Source organism: Phyllobates terribilis, unplaced genomic scaffold (assembly GCF_046119375.1).
Source record: "Phyllobates terribilis strain yellow unplaced genomic scaffold, ASM4611937v1 Scaffold_3__8_contigs__length_932513732, whole genome shotgun sequence".
NCBI classification, from domain to species: Eukaryota; Metazoa; Chordata; class Amphibia; order Anura; family Dendrobatidae; genus Phyllobates; species Phyllobates terribilis.
This window is the reverse complement of record NW_027362763.1, coordinates 924,646,513-924,665,326: the sequence shown is the minus strand read 5'-3', so window position 1 is coordinate 924,665,326 and position 18,814 is coordinate 924,646,513. Positions and strand designations below refer to the sequence as shown.

At 44.5% G+C, this 18,814-nt stretch overlaps 1 protein-coding gene across 1 annotated transcript in view; it reads left to right on the top strand.

Annotated features, from left to right (window-relative positions):
• The window catches only part of SMOC2 (SPARC related modular calcium binding 2), a 748,277-nt gene that overhangs the window by 237,803 nt on the left and 491,660 nt on the right, over positions 1-18,814 (top strand). Inside the window, exon 5 of the mRNA XM_073672815.1 lies at positions 5,036-5,083. Coding sequence (XP_073528916.1) covers positions 5,036-5,083 — 48 coding nt within the window. The remainder of the gene's footprint in view (positions 1-5,035; positions 5,084-18,814) is intronic.

Below are 18,814 nucleotides of genomic sequence, written 5' to 3'. Positions count from 1 at the left end.
CAATGAATTCAACTAGAGGTGCAGTGAGCATGTTGACACCACTTGTGCCTCACAGAATTTTACACCATTGGGTGGTGAAGAAAGAATAATTACATTTTTACCACCAAAGTTTTGTTTTAGCCCCAGATTTGACATTTTCACACTGGTAAATGGGCACAAATGGCACCAAAATTTGTCACCCAATTTTTGCTGAATGTACTAATATCCCTTATGTGGCTGTAGAGTACTGCTTAGCCACACAGCGAGACTCAGAAGGGACGGAGCGCTATTTGCTTCCGGGAGCGCAGATATTCCTAGAATAGTATGCAGACTCCATATACACAGCTTGTAAGTGCTAGACGAGGAGAATCCCCCATCTAGTGACCCAGTTTTGGAAATTATACCCCTTTTGGGATTGTGATGTGGTGAGGATTTTAACTACATGGGTGTTTTCCGGAGACAAGCAACAGTGGATGCTACTGAGTGAAAAATTGCAAACTGCTGTTGTAGTGACCAGTATGTTTATTCCCAGCTCATGCTGCTGGAGACATGCACCCGTAAATTAGGAGGGCTCTCATCGCTACAGAAATGTCAAACATGTGGACGATAACTGCAGTTTAGGCACACTGTGGGGCTCAGAAGGGAGGGGGCATTTATATTTGGGAGAACAGAATTTGCTGAATTTCTTTTGGGGGCAAGGGCCATTTTGCTTTTCCAGAGCCTTTGTGCTGCTAGTAACGTGGAAGCCCCTATATTTCCATTAACACATGACAGACCTGAGTGGGGACTTTTATTGTGATCCAAAATGTTATGTAAAATGTTCCCATTTATCCAGTGCTCTGCGCTGAGCACTGATATTGGGGTCTCCATTTAAATCTCCAAGTGACGTAGTTCAGATGAAACCCCTGAGGGATCTATTCACTACAATGAGGCAGTAAAGTTAGGCCTCTTTCATATGTCAGTGTATCCGGTACATGTGGTGAAGTTTCCACACGTACCGGACACACATACAAACGCAGACACATTCAAATGAATGGGTCTGTGGATATGTCAGTGTGTTTACACGGACAGTGTGTCTGTGGCCAAAACACGTTGACATGTTCGTTTTTTTTGCACTGCATGGGCCGCAAAACATCCCACACTGATGACACACGGCTGGCATCCATGTGTCATCAGTGGGACACGTAATGGTGCCTGGAATCAGTATACATTTAGCGCTGTTCCCAAGTGCCGGATTCTGAACGCTGCCCTCATCATTGTCCCCTGTTTGCGCTGTGATCAGTGCGAGCAAGGGACAATAATGAGAGTAGTATTCTGCTCCCGCTGTGACCTTGTGTAAAAATAAGAATAAAATAAAAAATACCTTATACTCACTTGTCCGAAGATGACTCCATCTGGCCTCTGTTTAGCGGTGTCCTTTTTTTCAGAGAACTTTTCCACTTTTATGCACGCCTAATAAAAATACTAACACTGTGGGATCACAGGCCAGATGGCGTCCACGGTGCCTCCATCTGCCTCATTACAGGGAATCTTCTGCTGGGGGTTCCTTCTGAATCACGTATTTCAGAGATTTACATGGAAATCCTGATGTAAGAATGAACAAATCAGCAGCAGGTGAAGAATTGGTTTTATTTATTTTTTACGCCGTTCCTCATGCGGTATAAGTGATTAGACAACTTTATTCTTCGGGTTGGTGCGATTACAGCAATACCAGATTTGTATTGGGTTTTTATATTTGGCAGCTGTCGCACACTAGTTTTTGCATCGCCATATTTTGAGAGCTATAATTTTTCCATATTTCGGCCGACAGAGTCATATGACGGCTTGTTTTTTTGCGGGACAAGTTGAAGTTTTTATTGGTACCATTTCTGGGCACTTAACATTTTTTGATCACTTTCTATTCCGATTTTTGGGAGGCAGAATAAACAAAACCAATTCAGGAATTGTTTCTTTGTTTTTTTTATGCCATTCTGCGTGTGGTAAAATTGATAAGGCAGTTTTATTCTTCTAGTCAGTACATTTACAGCGATACTACATTATTTTTTTTTATGTTTTGACACTTTGACACAATAAAAACTTTTATAGAAAAATATTTTTTTTGCATCGCTTTATTCTGAGAGCTATAAGTTTTTTAATTTTTGGCTGATGAAGTTGTATAGTGGCTTGTTTTTGTGGGACAAGATGACGTTTTCAGCTGTACCATTTTTATTTACATTCTTCTTTTTGATCACGTTTTATTCCACATGTCGTTCGGCGGTATGATGATAAAGCATCATTGTTTGCTATATTTTTATTTTTATTTTTTTTACCGTGTTCACTAAAGGGGTAAAGGGGTTAACTAGTGGGACAGTTTTATAGGTCAGGTCATCTCTGAAACCAAATATGTGTACTTTTATTGTTCATTCTTTTTTGTTCATAATAATATTTATTTATGGGTACTACACATATATCTATATATATAATTAAAATTATATTATTTTGTGATTTTTTTTTTTATATTTTTCAACTTTTTTTTTTACTTTTATTAACTTTTTTACTTAGTCCCACTATGGATTTCTCACTTTCTGCAGAATGTACCAAACTATTGATTTGGCAACTTCTAACATTTCTGCTCTCTGATGGATTTCTTTTTTTTTTCAGCCTAATGATGGTCTTTTTCTCTTCCATTGAGAGCTCCTTTGACTGCATGTTGTAGGTTCACAGCATCAGCTTCCAAATGCAAATGCCACACTTGGAGTCATTTCCAGACCTTTTACCTGCTTAAATGATGATGGATTAGCAAGGAAATAGCTCATGCAGCCCATTAAAGGGATTTTGACATAATTGTTCAATTATTTTTGGTCCCTTGAAAAAGGGGCAGCTACATATTATTAATGAGCTGTAATTCCTAAACCCTTACTCCAATTAGGATGTGAATACCCTCAAATTAAAGCTGAAAGTCTGCATTTTAAGTCCATATTGATTATACAACAGTATCTAAAATATGGTTTGGTAAACAACGAAAATGACAAAACTTGTGTCACTGTCCAAATATTATAATATTAGAGTATTTAAGACTGCAAGATAGCCGGTCTGAATCCATACCCTGATGAAGAAAACAATGAATTTCTTAAGCGCTTAAAGGGAATCTGGCAGCAGGTTTTTGCTATGTAATCTGAAGACAGCAGGAGATAAAGGCTGAAACACAGAATTCAGGGATGTGTCACTTGTCAAGTGCTGTTGTTTACTAAGTGTGAAGGATTTATCACTAAGAGATTAACATTACTGGACTAGTCCGGCAGCTAAACACATCACTGACTATGGACTTTATATACAGAGAGCCTGGTGCGGGCAGGGTTTCTTTCTCAGCTCTGCTTCATTCTAAATCTAAAAACTTTGTGTCAGAATGAATGCACCCTGTAATCTAAGTGATACATCGTTGGATTCAGTTTCTATTTACCTACATAATGCTGCTCAGATGTGGTAGCAAAAAACTTGCTGACAGATTTCCTTTAATTAAGACTTTTGGACAGGCTAGGCTTCCTTAGCTCAAGTTGTATGAAATAACATGCCAACTTTCAACCTCTGAAACGTGTATAACATGGACACAACTGGATGGAGTGCCCTGAGTTATTCCACAATTCACGTTCAAGTAAAGACCTCTGCCCTCTATCTGGATTAAAACAGACATCAAATCATCAGAACCTTGGACGTGCAAAAAGCAATGCATGTAGCTACTTTTTTTGGCTGTATCATTCTATGTGAGGAGGACTACATGCATGGGCAGATTGGAGGACATCTATCATCACTATGAGTTGTGCGTTGTTTTCTTAGTACACACCCCCATTTAGTATAGACATACCTCCATAATTGTCTTTTGTATAACCTCCGTCATATCATTTTGTTATCGTGAAATTTGTTTTATCTGAGTGATACCTGCTTGCGTAAGAACACATTATTCTCTTTGCCATGTGTTTGCAATGGACATCTCTTGAACTTTGCTTTTTTTATCCATAGTATATCTAATTATTCTATATTGTATTAATTATTTTTCCCTGTCCTGGAGCATGATAAAAATGTAATATTTATTAAAATATAAAATGATTTAATCTATAACTTAAAGGCCATAAATAGAAACAAGTGAAACACCAAAATTGCTTTTTGGTTGATACACCACACTTAAAAAATGCAACTAAAACTAGTAAAATATTTTATGCACCCCAAATTAGAACCATTAAAAACTGTAGCCCAACATGCAGAAAAAAACAAGCCTTTAAACATCTCCATCAACAGAACAAAAAAATAAAAACGTTACATGCTCAGAAAATGGCAACACAGACCAGGTTTTTTCTATTTTTCGATGCCAATAAATTAGTAAAAATCATTTGGCATCACTGTGATTGTACGGTCCTTAAATATCATGTTACAGGCCATGATTACAATGAATATCGTAAAAACAAAATCCATGAAACAGTGGCAGAATTTACGTTTTTCTTTCACTATTTTACCTGAATTGTCATTTTATCCCATTTTTCATGGTACATGGTGTCATTCAAAACATTAAAGTAATAAATTTAGGTAAATAATGTAAACTACATGTCTTGTAGAAAACAAGCCATCATTTGTTTATGATAAATGACAATTAAAAAAGTTATGGCTCTTACAAGAAGGGGAGAAAAATTAAATAGCATAAACACAAAAAATGCCAATGTTCTAAAATCTGTAATGTTCCTATTCTTATAGTGAAGAATCTACTAATTTCAAAGTGAGATGTTCTGCTGGAGGCACTGGCCATTACCTCTGCTTACTGTTCATGACATCTTCACTTTTTGCCTGTTTTGATTATGTAATGTGTAGAATCTATTTAAAATAGTATTGTCGGAAGCAGTTTTATAGTGGAATGAATATTGCAAACTGTCCTATTTTTTGTGTGGTATAACTGTTTGTTTTTTTAATCTCACTTCACTCAAGAAAATTCAGTTTTTTGTTAATATATGTTTAGCAAAGATGTATTACAGTTTGTCGAAATTGTAGTTTTAAATAAATCTATTAAAAAAAGAAAATGTTTCTTTTTTAGGATCAATAACAGAAAGGCTTCCCCAGAAAGAAGGAACAGGAAAATCAGGTATTGTGTTTATCTGAAAGACATTCAGCAGAGCTAGGGCATAAAGAAGTAAACTTTACCTTGTAATTCATTGTAAATGTGGAAGTTCCTCCTGGTTTCTAATACATTATTTTTACGTATGTAGTGAGTTTACTAGTCCTATAATGGGTTTGTATTTATTCAGACTGTAAGTATGCTTGTAATATGGACTCCTCATCTGTAAAAGACTATAAATGTGGTTGCCCATAAATAGAGATGAGCGAACCTGAACTGTAAAGTTTGGAGATTTGTACCGGATACTAGGTGTCCAGTGCTGAACGTTGAACTCGGACTTCTCCTGGAAGTCTGTTTTACAGTTTGGGAGTCTGGAGGAGAGAGAGATTTTCCAACTCCAAAGTTTGGGTCATCAATGATTTATATGGGATTCGAGTTCAGGTTCAAGATCAGGTAGAGTTCTGGTAGCCGAACTAGACTTTGGACTGAAGTTTGGTTGAACCCAAACTTCCATAGGTTCGCTCATCCATGCACATAAAGAGTTAGTTTCACTCTGTTTGCTGTACATGCCAAATCTATGCTGGCAAACATAACCCACACTGAGAAGGCAATGACTCCCCAATTTTCTCAAACTGTCCACACCTTGCTCTGCCTCCGTAGCAGGTCCTTCAGGCTAGAGATCCAATCATTCCATGCTTAATGCTTCTTCCTCTCTAACATTGATGTCTCTCGGTGGTGATATCACAGCACAACATTTTGCACCATCACATTTCCCCTAATGTCAGCATCAAACTCTTCATAGAACTGAGATAACATTGGAAAACTCATTTTGTAAGCTAGTCCTACTTGGCCATTTCTCCTGGTGACCAGTGATAGAGGGTAAGGAGGGTCTGGTGGTGCCACTTTGAATAGCGGCCCATGAGCTACTAATATGAAAAACTATGGTCAGCACACAGGAGTAACAGTAGGGACACTCAACATGGCATGAACAAATGTAAATGAGGGCACACACAAATACTGTACTTAGTGATATGAGTGTAACAAGCCCCATGCACAATGGACTATAGAAATAGTGATGATTAGAGATGATCGGTGTTCGACTTGAACTGTTCGCCAATCTCAAATTCGAGCTGTTTTGGGCGGTGTTCGAGCCGTTCGGCGAACACGAACGATTTGAAAAAAATTTGGCTGTTCGAGGTTATGTTTGATAACTGTTCATGCACCAAAATCATAACTGGATTTTTTCTCAGTAATGATGAAAATTAATGTTAATACGCAGTTTGAGTGTACAGCGGGGCGGGGGGAGGGGCAGGGGATGGATCTCTGCAGGAATAATGAAGATCTCCATTTTTTTTCTCTTTCCCGCATTTACAGTGGGGAGGTGCAATCTGTCAGCCTATCAGCAGCGCACACACGGAGCGAAGTGCTTTTTTTCACACAAGCAAGTGTATGTGTCATTGGCAGTGTCATTGCCCTATAAGACCCAGCCATTTTCCCCGTCGCCACCATTTTCTCACTGCTGCAGCTGCGTGTTAGACGGCACCGCTGTTGCTGTGTGCGCTATACCTTGTTAATTTCAAGCCAAATTTCGCACAAATCTACAGATAGTTAGGGAGTAGGGAATAGTTGTGATTGCAGTCCTTTTAAGGACTAGGTTACAGCATTTCCTACGACTTTTATCAGGCAGGTCTGTGCTCTTAAATAGATAGGTTGGGAGTAAAGACTAATTGTAATTGCAGTCCTTTTCAGGACTAAGTTAGATCATTTCCTATCAGTTTTTGCCAGGCAGGTCTGTGCCAGTGCTGTGCAAGTTTTTTTCACAGCATTTGGCTAAATCTAGCAAAGCTAATCCTTTTTGGCCTATTGCAGAGTGTGTTAGTCAGTGGAGTAGCCTATCTGTGTTGCAAGCTACACCACCTGTGTATAGAATACCAATTTTTTTACTGCACCTAGTGAAGTAAAACCTTTTGGGCATAGCATCATTCTATTAGTCCATCTATACTGACCTCCATCAGTTTGCAAATTGAATATAATTTTTTTCTGCATCTAGCTCTGAAAAAATATTTGGCCTTCTAGCAGTGTGTGGGACTTGTTCTATTAGTCCATCTATACTGACCTCCATCAGGTTGCAAATTCAAAATAATTTTTTGTCTGCATCTAGCTCTGAAAAAATATTTGGCCTTCTAGCAGTGTGTGGGACTTGTTCTATTAGTCCATCTATACTGACCTCCATCAGGTTGCAAATGAAAAATAATTTTTATCTGCATCTAGCTCTGAAAAAATATTTGGCCTTCTAGCAGTGTGTGGGACTTGTTCTATTAGTCCATCTTTACTGACCTCCATCAGGTTGCAAATTCAAAATAATTTTTATCTGCATCTAGCTCTGAAAAAATATTTGGGCTTCTAGCAGTGTGTGGGACTTGGTCTATTAGTCCATCTATACTGACCTCCATCAGGTTGCAAATTAAAAATAATTTTTATCTGCATCTAGCTCTGAAAAAATATTTGGCCTTCTAGCAGTGTGTGGGACTTGGTCTATTAGTCCATCTATACTGACCTCCATCAGGTTGCAAATTCAAAATAATTTTTTGTCTGCATCTAGCTCTGAAAAAATATTTGGCCTTCTAGCAGTGTGTGGGACTTGTTCTATTAGTCCATCTATACTGACCTCCATCAGGTTGCAAATTCAAAATAATTTTTTGTCTGCATCTAGCTCTGAAAAAATATTTGGCCTTCTAGCAGTGTGTGGGACTTGTTCTATTAGTCCATCTATACTGACCTCCATCAGGTTGCAAATTAAAAATAATTTTTATCTGCATCTAGCTCTGAAAAAATATTTGGCCTTCTAGCAGTGTGTGGGACTTGTTCTATTAGTCCATCTATACTGACCTCCATCAGGTTGCAAATTCAAAATATTTTTTTGTCTGCATCTAGCTCTGAAAAAATATTTGGCCTTCTAGCAGTGTGTGGGACTTGTTCTATTAGTCCATCTATACTGACCTCCATCAGGTTGCAAATTCAAAATAATTTTTATCTGCATCTAGCTCTGAAAAAATATTTGGCCTTCTAGCAGTGTGTGGGACTCATTGTATTAGGCCATCTATACCAAGCTCCACCAGCTTTTAAATTAAAAATAATTTTTAGCTGCATCTAGCCCTGAAAATAATTTTTCTTCCCAATAGTGGTAGCAATATAAATATGGGGCGCGCTCCTGGCTTACAAAAATATACGCTTCATAACAAAAAACACCAGCCTAGCGCACTGCATTAATAAGATGGCATCATCGTCTCTCCCAGTGCTAGGCCTACTACCCAGGCTAGCATTCCTGTGCCTAAAACACAATGTATGGGTCCGCGCTAGCCACTATGCTGAGGGGTCTAAAGCTGCTGCTAACGCTTTATAACAATTCAATTGGCAGATTTTCACAGAGCTCTTCCACAACGCCCACCCATCGGGCAACAGTTGCCCACCTTCCCTATGGGATCTAGTGGCGAATAGTTGATGCCATTAATCAGAGCGTCAGTTGCCCCGTCGACGTGGCAAGCATACGGTAAGGCATGGGAAGAGTGGACACGACTAGTAGCAGGCAGACGGGTTGACCAATGTGAACAAGCCAGATCACAAGTCACCATAGAATTTCTCCACCAGCTAATGATGAGGGGCATATCAGGGGCGTCAGCGCTGCGGTGTCTGACCGGAGTAGCATTTCACTTCCAACTACTGAATTGGGGAGATGTGACAAAGATTCATCATCAGACAATCCATAAAAGGGTGGAAAAGGGGTCAGTCAAGTCAGGAGTGTAGACGTCCCGTCCCGTGTCACTAAAACTGATTTCTCACATCATATCCCTAACACCATTAACATGACACTCACAATTTGAAGCAACACTACTGTCTACTGCATTTGTGATCGCCTTCTTCGGGGCGCTATGCATAAGCAAATTAGTCCCTCAATCCAAAATTACCACCAGTGGAGGCTTATTACACCAGGACGTAGTCATAGCCAATAATGCAATACGTCTACGCATACACAAATCGAAAACGGTTCCAGCGGGCAGGGGCACTTGGGTACTTCTACAACCTACAAATGGTACACTGAGTCTGGTAACAATAGTAAAAACATATCTAACCATCAGATCACAAAGTAATTTCTTCCTATCACACATTGATGGAACGCCATTATCAAGATACCAGTTCCAAGCTATATTTAATAAATGCATAACATCGGCAGGGAACCACCCCAAAGATTACGGGACACACTCATTCCGCATAGGCGCGGCCACGGAAGCAGCAAGAACAGGACTGTCAGAAACGGAAGTTCAGAGGATAGGGAGATGGCGATCCACGTGTTTGGCATGATACATAAGACCGGACTTGTTATCCTAACGTGGTTTGTTTCTTTTACAGGTGACGCTAAGCCAACAGTGTGGGTGATAGGCCACTCGTATATATATTGGGCAGATAAAAGGGCGAAAGTCCGCCCAAGCGGGAGGAAATTAGAGTTTCATAACACATATTTCAACTGCAGAGGTATTAGAGGCCTGCTATGTCCACAGGTACTAATGGAGGTAATCAAGGTAGGGAGAGAGGCAAGATGTCCGGTCATCTTAGTTATACAGGCCGGGGGAAACAACCTAGGTCATCACAAGAGCGCATAACTAATGGCAATAATGAAACTAGACACTGAGCGCTTCAGAGAATTTTTCACAAAACTAGCTATAGTATGGTCAGAGATTGTGCCGATAGCGGTATGGCAAGGTGCGCGAGACATCACGGCCATCGAACGGACAAGGCAGGTAATAAATATTCGGATGGCAAAATTTAGAAGAGACAGAGGCGGTGTAGTGGTACGACACCGACAACTGGAAGGAGATAAAGCAGGCCTCATACGGCCCGACAGTGTTCACTTAATGGATATTGGACTGGACATATTCCTGTCAGGACTCCAAGACGGAGTGGAACAAACGTTAAGAGTGATGGGTGGGGGTCAGAGTCCTGCATACGAGTACGCAGGATCCTCCGTGGCCTGGAAATAGAAAGAACATGTTGGAGAGTTACACTTGTTGGCCAAGTTGCCGGAGTGGAGACCCAGGGCATGCTGCAACAAGCTGAATTATTTTAGAAATAAAATGCCTTTCTAATGTAATGAGTATAAAGAATTAATAAAGCTGTGACCGATCCTCACCCATCCAGTTGTAAGAGTTACATTATTGTATTGTCAAGGAAAGGGGGGCGGTAGGGGGGCTGAGCGTCTGGGTTTGGTTGGGGTCCCCACAGCCTGCCTAGGCTAGATGCATTTAAAAATTCTTATTAGATACACAGGCGGTGCAGCTTGCTTCGCAGCTGGGCTACTACGCCCAAAGTATTGAATAAGCTAGATGCAGTTAAAAATTCTACGCTGACTAGCAGACATTGAAGATTTGGAGCAGACCTCTGAGTAAACAGCTCTTCAGACTCAACCATCTGTGTTACCCCAAGCCATAGTGTATGTAGTTTCTTACAGTTAAAAGGGGGGGGGGGAGCGACCCAACCCACCTGGAATTGACGATGCCAACGTCACGTAAGACACAGCAAGGGGACTCCAAAAAGAGTCTCCATTTTTTCCCAAAATTGTGGCACAGACACCACTTTACCCTAGAATGCATACCTGGGGCCTCACAGTCCCGCCCTGTTAATTGTTTTCTATTTTCTGCAAGATTACTTTAGTTAGAATTTTGAAACTCTAGGTATACTTCATGTATATAGTTGTTTGTCATTTGAGTTTGAGTTATTCCATGTTAATTGCACACGGGCCTAAAAGGCCCCAGGTATATGAAAGTGTAGATTTTTATGGTCATGCGTTCTAGGGTTAAGTGGCATCAATTGCCCCACAGTTGCTTAAAATGGTTGGTGAGGTGATATTACCAAATCCTCAAGCTTTTAGTCTCCCAAGGATAACACAGGGGTAGAAAAGTCCTTGCGAATCCATGATTTGTTCATCTTTATGAACGTGAGTCTGTCTACATTCTCAGTGGACAGCCGCGTGCACTTATCTGTCAGCACACCATCAGCAGCGCTGAACACACGTTCAGAGAGAACACTAGCTGCAGGGCGTGACAAGATCTCCAAGGCGTGAGTGGCGAGCTCCGGCCATTTTTCCAGATTGGAATACCAAAATGAGCAAGGGTCCAGTGACACAGTCATGGCTTCGATGTTCACTTGGAGATACTCCTGCACCATCCTCTCTAGGCATTGACTATGTGTCAGACTTCTTGTCTCCTGTGGCCTTGCAAAGGATGGTCTAAAAAAGTGGTGAAATGATTCCACAAAATTGCTGTTACCAGCAGATACTGTGTTACTGTTACGGTTTGAGTGATAAAGAGTCGACAGTCCCACGGTTGGCAAGTTAGAACTGTGAGATTCACTTCGTGCACCACTGGGGTTTTGTGGAAAAGCACATGTAAGATTCTGCAACAGCGTCTGCAGATACTCCAGCATGCGTCAATCCCTTTTTATGGCAGGAATTATTTCGGCAAATTTACTTTTGTACCGGGGATCTAAGAGTGTGGCAACCCAGTAGTCGGGATTACTTCGAATTCTGCAATCTGAGGGTCATGTTGCAGGTAGTGCAGCAAGAAGGCACTCATGTGTCTTGCGCATCCAGGAGCACCAAGTCCTTGTTGTGTTGGTAGCGAGGTAAGAATCATGCTTCCTTCCTCTGCCCTCTCCCCCCAACCTCGCACAACAGAAATGTGATCAAAGTCTCCCTCATCTGATGAGTCTTCCATGCCCATCGCCAGTTCATCCTCCACTTCTTACTCGGCTCCTGCACCTTCCTCAACAGTTTGGTGGCTACCATGCGCCCTGGTTAATCCCTCTCCCCCACCCTCCCATGCCTGCCGCCTTGGTGCTGCCAACCATCTGGACCTTGGAGATGTTATCCCTTCCGCATACGACTCCTCCTCTACTTCCTCCACCTCCTCTTGTCCCACCACCTGACTCTGAATTCTGTTTAATGTGTGCTCCAGCATGTAAATCACCGGAATAGTCATGCTGATAATGGCATCGTCGTCAGCACTAAACATCTTTGTCGCCATTTCAAAACTGTGCAGAAGGGTGTGTAGCGCCCCTGAGGGTTCAGTCGCCACAGAGTTACTGCATCTCACCCAGAGGTGTGGTATCTCACCCTCTGGTAATGAAGGAGTATGGCTCGGGACCCTAACACCTGCATCCAACACATACCCGCAGTCGGGGTAGGGCGAGATTGCTCCTAAGGGAGAGCACAGTCCCAGGTCCCTAGCTGGTGGGAGGGTCCTATGTAGTAGGTGCTTAGGGGAGCAGCTTAGGGAAGAACATGACAGGGAGAGTATAAATAGGAAGCCATCTTAGAAAGAGCAAGCCAGTCAGAGGAGGAAAAGTAACAGGAGCAGAGGCTCGGCATGAGCTCTGCTCCGGAGGCGGGCCTAGCCTGGGAGGCCCAGGACTGAAGGAGAGAAGAGAGGAGTGGGAGCAGGAAGGCTCCAGGAACTGAAGGGACCCTAGGGCTACGGGCCGTGCAGAAGGCCACCCGTACTCCCGCTGCTACCAGGAGGTAGAGGGGTCAGGCCAGATAAGGGGAACCGGTCCCTCAACTAGAGGAGAAACAGCAAGGCTCAGCTAGAAACCGGAGGCTGCAGCATTTCATGTACTGCAGGCAAAAGTCCACACCAGTCTCACTAAGAAGGTAGCCACATAGGACCCAGGGGACGGAACACAAGTCGTCCGCCAAGGCCCGAGGATACCGGATAGAAGTGTCACTGGGTGTGAGGTGCAGGGAGAAGGCCAGAGAAAGGACACACAGAAGGGGGTCCTGCTAAGTACTCCGGAGCTATCTGGGGGTGGACTGAGCCCCTCACTGAGTCCGCACAGCACGATGGGTGAGATTGCTCTGGTACCTGTAATCTGGACTGCAACAACTGTGAGTAAAGATCTTGGGACTGCATCACACGGACTCTGTGTTCATTACTGACTCCCTGCACTACAACCACCATCATCCACCCACACTGCCCTGAAGCTACACTCTTCCTGTGGTGAGTAATAATACCATTGCTGCAAAACCACCAGCTTCAGAGGACTGTTCCGCAGCGGCGGCCCCTTTGGCCGCACTCCACAGGTGGCGTAGTCGGACATGATAAAATCCATATATACAAATTACCGTTGGATTGACCGCCCTGGGTCACAGACCGGGTCACCGCCACAGTGACTACAACCCCCAGCGTCTACCGGCCCGGCTCAGGGTACCCCACGGCCCAGGGGGCTCGTCAACTTCATAGGTCCCTGATCTGAGACCACTCCTGCAGCGTGATTTGCCCCACCTCTGGATCTTGTTGGCCCAGGCTATATGTCAGAACGTATTGCACCAGGGCTTGTCGGTGCTGCCACAGTCGCTGCAACATGTGCAGAGTTGAATTCCACCGTGTCGGCACATCGCATTTCAGCCGGTGAAATGGCAGGCCCAACGACTTCTGTAGAGATGTAAGTCGTTGAGCTGCGGGATGCGAACGGCGGAAGTGAGCACACAGCGACCGTGCCCTCTGCAGAAGGCCATCTAGTCCGGGATAGTGGGCTAAAAATTTATGGACAACCAGGTTCAACACGTGAGCCATACAAGGCACGTGTGTGACATTGCCCCGGCGAAGGGCCGCACCCAGGTTTACAGCACTGTCGTACACGGCCTTTCCTGGTTGCAGGTCCAGTGGAGACAACCATTCATGAAACTGGGTCTCCAGAGCTGACCACAAGTCCTCAGCTGTGTGACTCACATTTCCCAGACATTTCAAAGTAAACACTGATGCCGTTGAGCCCTGCTGCCAGCATAGTAAGGAGGTGTGCAGGATTCCTTCTGCGCAGTTAGAAAGCAGGTGGCATTACCAGACAGGCTTTGGGTGCAGGTGGAGGTCCGAGAGGAGGTTGAGGAGGCAGAAGCAGTGGAGGAACTTCGAAATAAAGAGGATTGACGCAAAACTCGTGGGGACGGTAAGACTTGGACAGCAGCCCCTTGTCCTGCTGTCACCATAGTTACCCAGTGCCCAGTCAGCGACATGTAACGCCCCTGTCCATGCCTACTCGTCCAAGTCTCTGTGGTGAAATGCACCCTGTCACACACAGAGTTTCTCAAAGAAGCGGTGATGTTGTGTGCGACATGCTGGTGGAGCGCAGGCACACCTTTCTTTGAGAAGTAGTGCCGACTGGGCATCTGGTACTGGGGCACTGCAACGGACATAAGGTCTCGAAAATCCACTGTGTCCTCCAAGCGGAAAGGCAGCATTTCTGTAGCCAACAGCTTGCAGATGGTGAAATTCAACCTCTTAGCTTTCTCATGGCTAGGAGGAAATGGTCTTTTACTTTTCCACATCTGAGGGACAGAGGGCTGGCTGTTGTGCTTTGACGGGGTTGAGTAGGGTGTCCCTGGCAAACTGCCGGTCTGTGAGGAAGATGCAGGCGGACATGTTGGGTTGCCTTGATCCAAAGGTGGTGCTCTCGATGTCAGAGAGCGCTCAACACCAGCAGGTGTTTCCACTTCCCAATGAACTGACGACCTGCCAATCACACTGGCTGTTGCAGGTAAAGAGGTGGCAGGTCTGCGTCCAAAAACATGTGTGACTGCTCTCCCCCCAGTCACAGAGGATGAAGAGGCCGCGGATGCACAAGATGGGGCAGACGGTGGTTGGCCCAGCCTGCTAGGCCGCATTGTAGCACAGTGAGCTTCCCACTGCAACTTATGCTTCATATCCATGTGACGGTACATGCATGAAGTACTCAAACTATGGATTTTTTGGCCTCTACTTAGCTGTTGGTGACAAATATTACAGATAACACGAGTTAGTCATCCTTATCGATCTGAATAAATGCCCAGGCTATGCAAGGCTTAGAGCCCATGCGACCTGAAGAGCCACTACATCCAGTACTCCGTCTCTGTCCAGGAAGGCGCAACCTAACCTCGTTGGCAATAGCATCTGTGACGCCCCGCTGCGCTTGGTATCACAGATCCTAGAAGAGTGTATTGATGGAATCCTCCACAAGAGGCCCCCATAAACATTCACACATCTCCACCTTCCACCTCAGACCAGCAGAGGGAGCCCGTTAGGGATCTAAATAGGGAAGGTGGAGCTAGGCAGTTCAGTTCCTCTGAAGAGTTCCTGCAGTAGAGAAGCCTAAGAGAGGTCAGTCTGCAGTGGAGCTCAGTCTAGTCTAGAGAACTCAGTTAATAGTTCAGCAGTGGAGCACGAGGCTCCTGCTAGCTAGATTCAGGGAGCCCAGATAGAGCTTAAGGTGTGCCGGCGCCATAAGATCGGTGAAGCGCGGCAAGCTGCCGTTAGTGTGTATAGCCTAGTGAGGGCCCGAGTAGGCCGAAGGCGAGTGGCGAGTTAGTACATAAGGGGCAGAGGAGCTTAACCAGCTCACCCCGAAGCATTTACCAGACACCGGATCCGAGCTTACCGGGAACTCTATGACCCAGTAAGGCATAACCGGAATCCCTGGAGAACTACAAGTCCCAGGATCGCTAAGGTGCTGATACGTAACAGAGCCAGGAGACGCTTAGGCCCCGCATACTGGGAGCGTGAACTCCAAGAGAAGGCCCTACCACAAGGTCAGCCAGCGCAGGACAGAGACAAAGTTAGGCCTAGCTCCAGGCAGGTCAAAAACTTACTACACTGAGGCAAGAAACAGGAGGCCCTACACCCGCTCATTGGGGAGGATCCTGATATGCACCCTTCACCCTACAGTGCTCCGGGATGTGTCTGAATTTCCTCCAGTAAAAGGTACTGAAGTGACTACCGTGTCCGTTCCCGTTCTTGCTCTGACCCTGCTGGGTCTCGCCTGTCCTGCATTCCCCCTGCATACGCTGCCCTGAGACCTAGCTCCACCTGTGGGGAGCTATACCATCGAGCTGCCTTATCATGGGCCTCAGTGGACTGCTGCAGCGCTGGTGCTTCTCACCAGATACCACAGGTGGCGTCACGAACTCTTATAAAATTAACAATTATCCACCCTTTTTAAGAGTTACCCCAGGGTACGGGCCAGGGAGCCGACCACCGCGACATCCCCAAGGCCAGGCAAAGGCCCGGGTGACCTCATCGACTGGCTGACTGTGGGTTGACAGTAAGTGGGATCTCCAACCTTGTCATCATCACCCTGTGTGTTATCACACCCGTCGTCCTCAAAGCCAACCTCTTCCTGCCCTGATCGAAAAGTCAAGTTGTCTCTCCAATCAGGTATTTGAGTCTCATCATCGTCTTCATCATTGTCTCCATCAACAGGAGTTACAGTTTGGGAACGAGGGTCTACATTATGCTCAGAACCTTCTTCATCTGGTCCTGGATCCGACTTATAAAGATTCTGGGCATCAGTGCAGATCATTTCCTCATCTGGATTAACAGAAGCTCTGGAGCAGACCTCCGTTTCCCAGGCTATAGTATGAGTAAACAGCTCTGCAGACTCAACCATCTGTGTTACCCCATACTCAGACGGGCAGCTGGAGACTTGGGAGCTGTGAGGAAGCAAGTGCGATTGGGGTGACACCTCTGAGGACTGGAGTATTTGTGATGTTGAAGTTGAGGTGGAGGAGAGCCCACTTGAAGGAGCACTTGATATCCGCTGAAGCACCTGCTGTTTTTGTGCCTCATCTGGAATTTGTAGCGATGGGCGTGTCCGTAACAAAGGGATTGTATCACATTGTCCACGAAAAGAAGTCGACATGGGGAGGAGTCCTGAGGAGATAATTTGCATATTCCCACTGCATTTTGGGCTAAGTGAAGAGTCTCCGCGAGCTCAAAGAACACTGGATTTGGGCTGTTGGAGCTGAAAAGAGGACATCGGTAAACCAGGGGAGGAGTCCTGAGGAGATAATTTGCATATTCCCACTGCATTTTGGGGTAAGTGAAGAGTCTCCGCGAGCTCAAAGAACACTGGATTTTGGCTGTTGGAGCTGAAAAGAGGACATCGGCAAACCAGGGGAGGAGTCCTGAGGAGATAATTTGCATATTCCCACTGCATTTTGGGGTAAGTGAAGAGTCTCCGCGAGCTCAAAGAACACTGGATTTTGGCTGTTGGAGCTGAAAAGAGGACATCGGTAAACCAGGGGAGGAGTCCTGAGGAGATAATTTGCATATTCCCACTGCATTTTGGGGTAAGTGAAGAGTCTCCGCGAGCTCAAAGAACACTGGATTTTGGCTGTTGGAGCTGAAAAGAGGACATCGGTAAACCAGGGGAGGAGTCCTGAGGAGATAATTTGCATATTCCCACTGCATTTTGGGGTAAGTGAAGAGTCTCCGCGAGCTCAAAGAACACTGGATTTTGGCTGTTGGAGCTGAAAAGAGGACATCGGTAAACCAGGGGAGGAGTCCTGAGGAGATAATTTGCATATTCCCACTGCATTTTGGGGTAAGTGAAGAGTCTCTGCGAGCTCAAAGAACACTGGATTTTGGCTGTTGGAGCTGAAAAGAGGACATCGGTAAACCGCGCGCCTACCGGCACGCACATTTTGAAGCTTTTTTTTTAAGCTTTTTTTCACTGTTTTCAGAACATTAACAGTAAGAACATGGAAGAGTCCAGGAGCCATTTGGTGAGCTGCATATCCTGCTACATGTTCACAGACTTGCCAGTGGAAAAGCCAAACTTCACATGCCAGAAATGCAAGCTTGTGTCCATGTTGGAGGAAAAGTTGCGAAATCTAGAAGAGAGGTTAACTACCTTGAAAATCATTAAGGAAGGTGAAGAGTTCTTAGACAGAGCAGAATTATCTCTTCATGATTCAGAAAGAGAAGAAATTCGAACTGCACCTGACGAAACAGAGGAATGGAAGCATGTGACCCACAGAAGCAGGAGGATCGAGAGGCAGTCAGCACCCATACTGCTCAGGAACCAGTACCAGGCTCTCACGCAGGAGAACCATGAAGAAATACAGCAAAATAAGACTTTGCCAGCAATGAATAACCTTGTAAGCCCTCAGAATCCTCCTGGATGGAGAAAGAAGAATGTTGTGAAGAAAAAACGGAGAGTGGTGGTCATGGGGGATTCCCTGTTAAGAGGAACAGAGGCCGCTATCTGCAGACCAGACATAACCTCAAGAGAAATGTGCTGTCTTCCAGGAGCAAAAATTAAAGATGTGTCTGACAGGATATCAAGACTCTTCAGACCTACAGATCACTACCCATTCCTGCTAATACATGTGGGGACAAATGACACCGCAAGAAAGGACCTGGAAACCATCTGCAGTGACTTTGAAGACTTAGGCAAGAAAGTGAAAGAATTGGGAGCGCAGGTGGTCTTCTCATCCATCCTCCCAGTGGATGGCCATGGAACAATGAGGTGGAATAAGATTCTAAAGGTGAACAACTGGCTACGTCGATGGTGCCGTCAACAAGGATTTGGATTTCTGGATCACGGAATGAATTACCTATACGATGGACTACTTGCTAGAGATGGGGTGCACCTTACGAAGACTGGAAAACATGTATTTGGAAGTCGCCTTGCTACACTCATCAGAAGAGCTTTAAACTAGAACAATGTGGGAAGGGAAGCAAAAGGCCAGAAAAAGCCATACAGCTGACAAATACTATTGAGATCTCTGCTACTGGAAGTGGAAAGGAAGAACAAAGACAAAACAATTTAAATAATAAAAATATGGGAGGAAGAGAAACCAATCACAAACTAAAATGTTTTTATACAAATGCACAAAGCATGGGCAACAAACAAGGAGAATTGGAACTACTAATGCAGGAAAAGGAATATGATGTC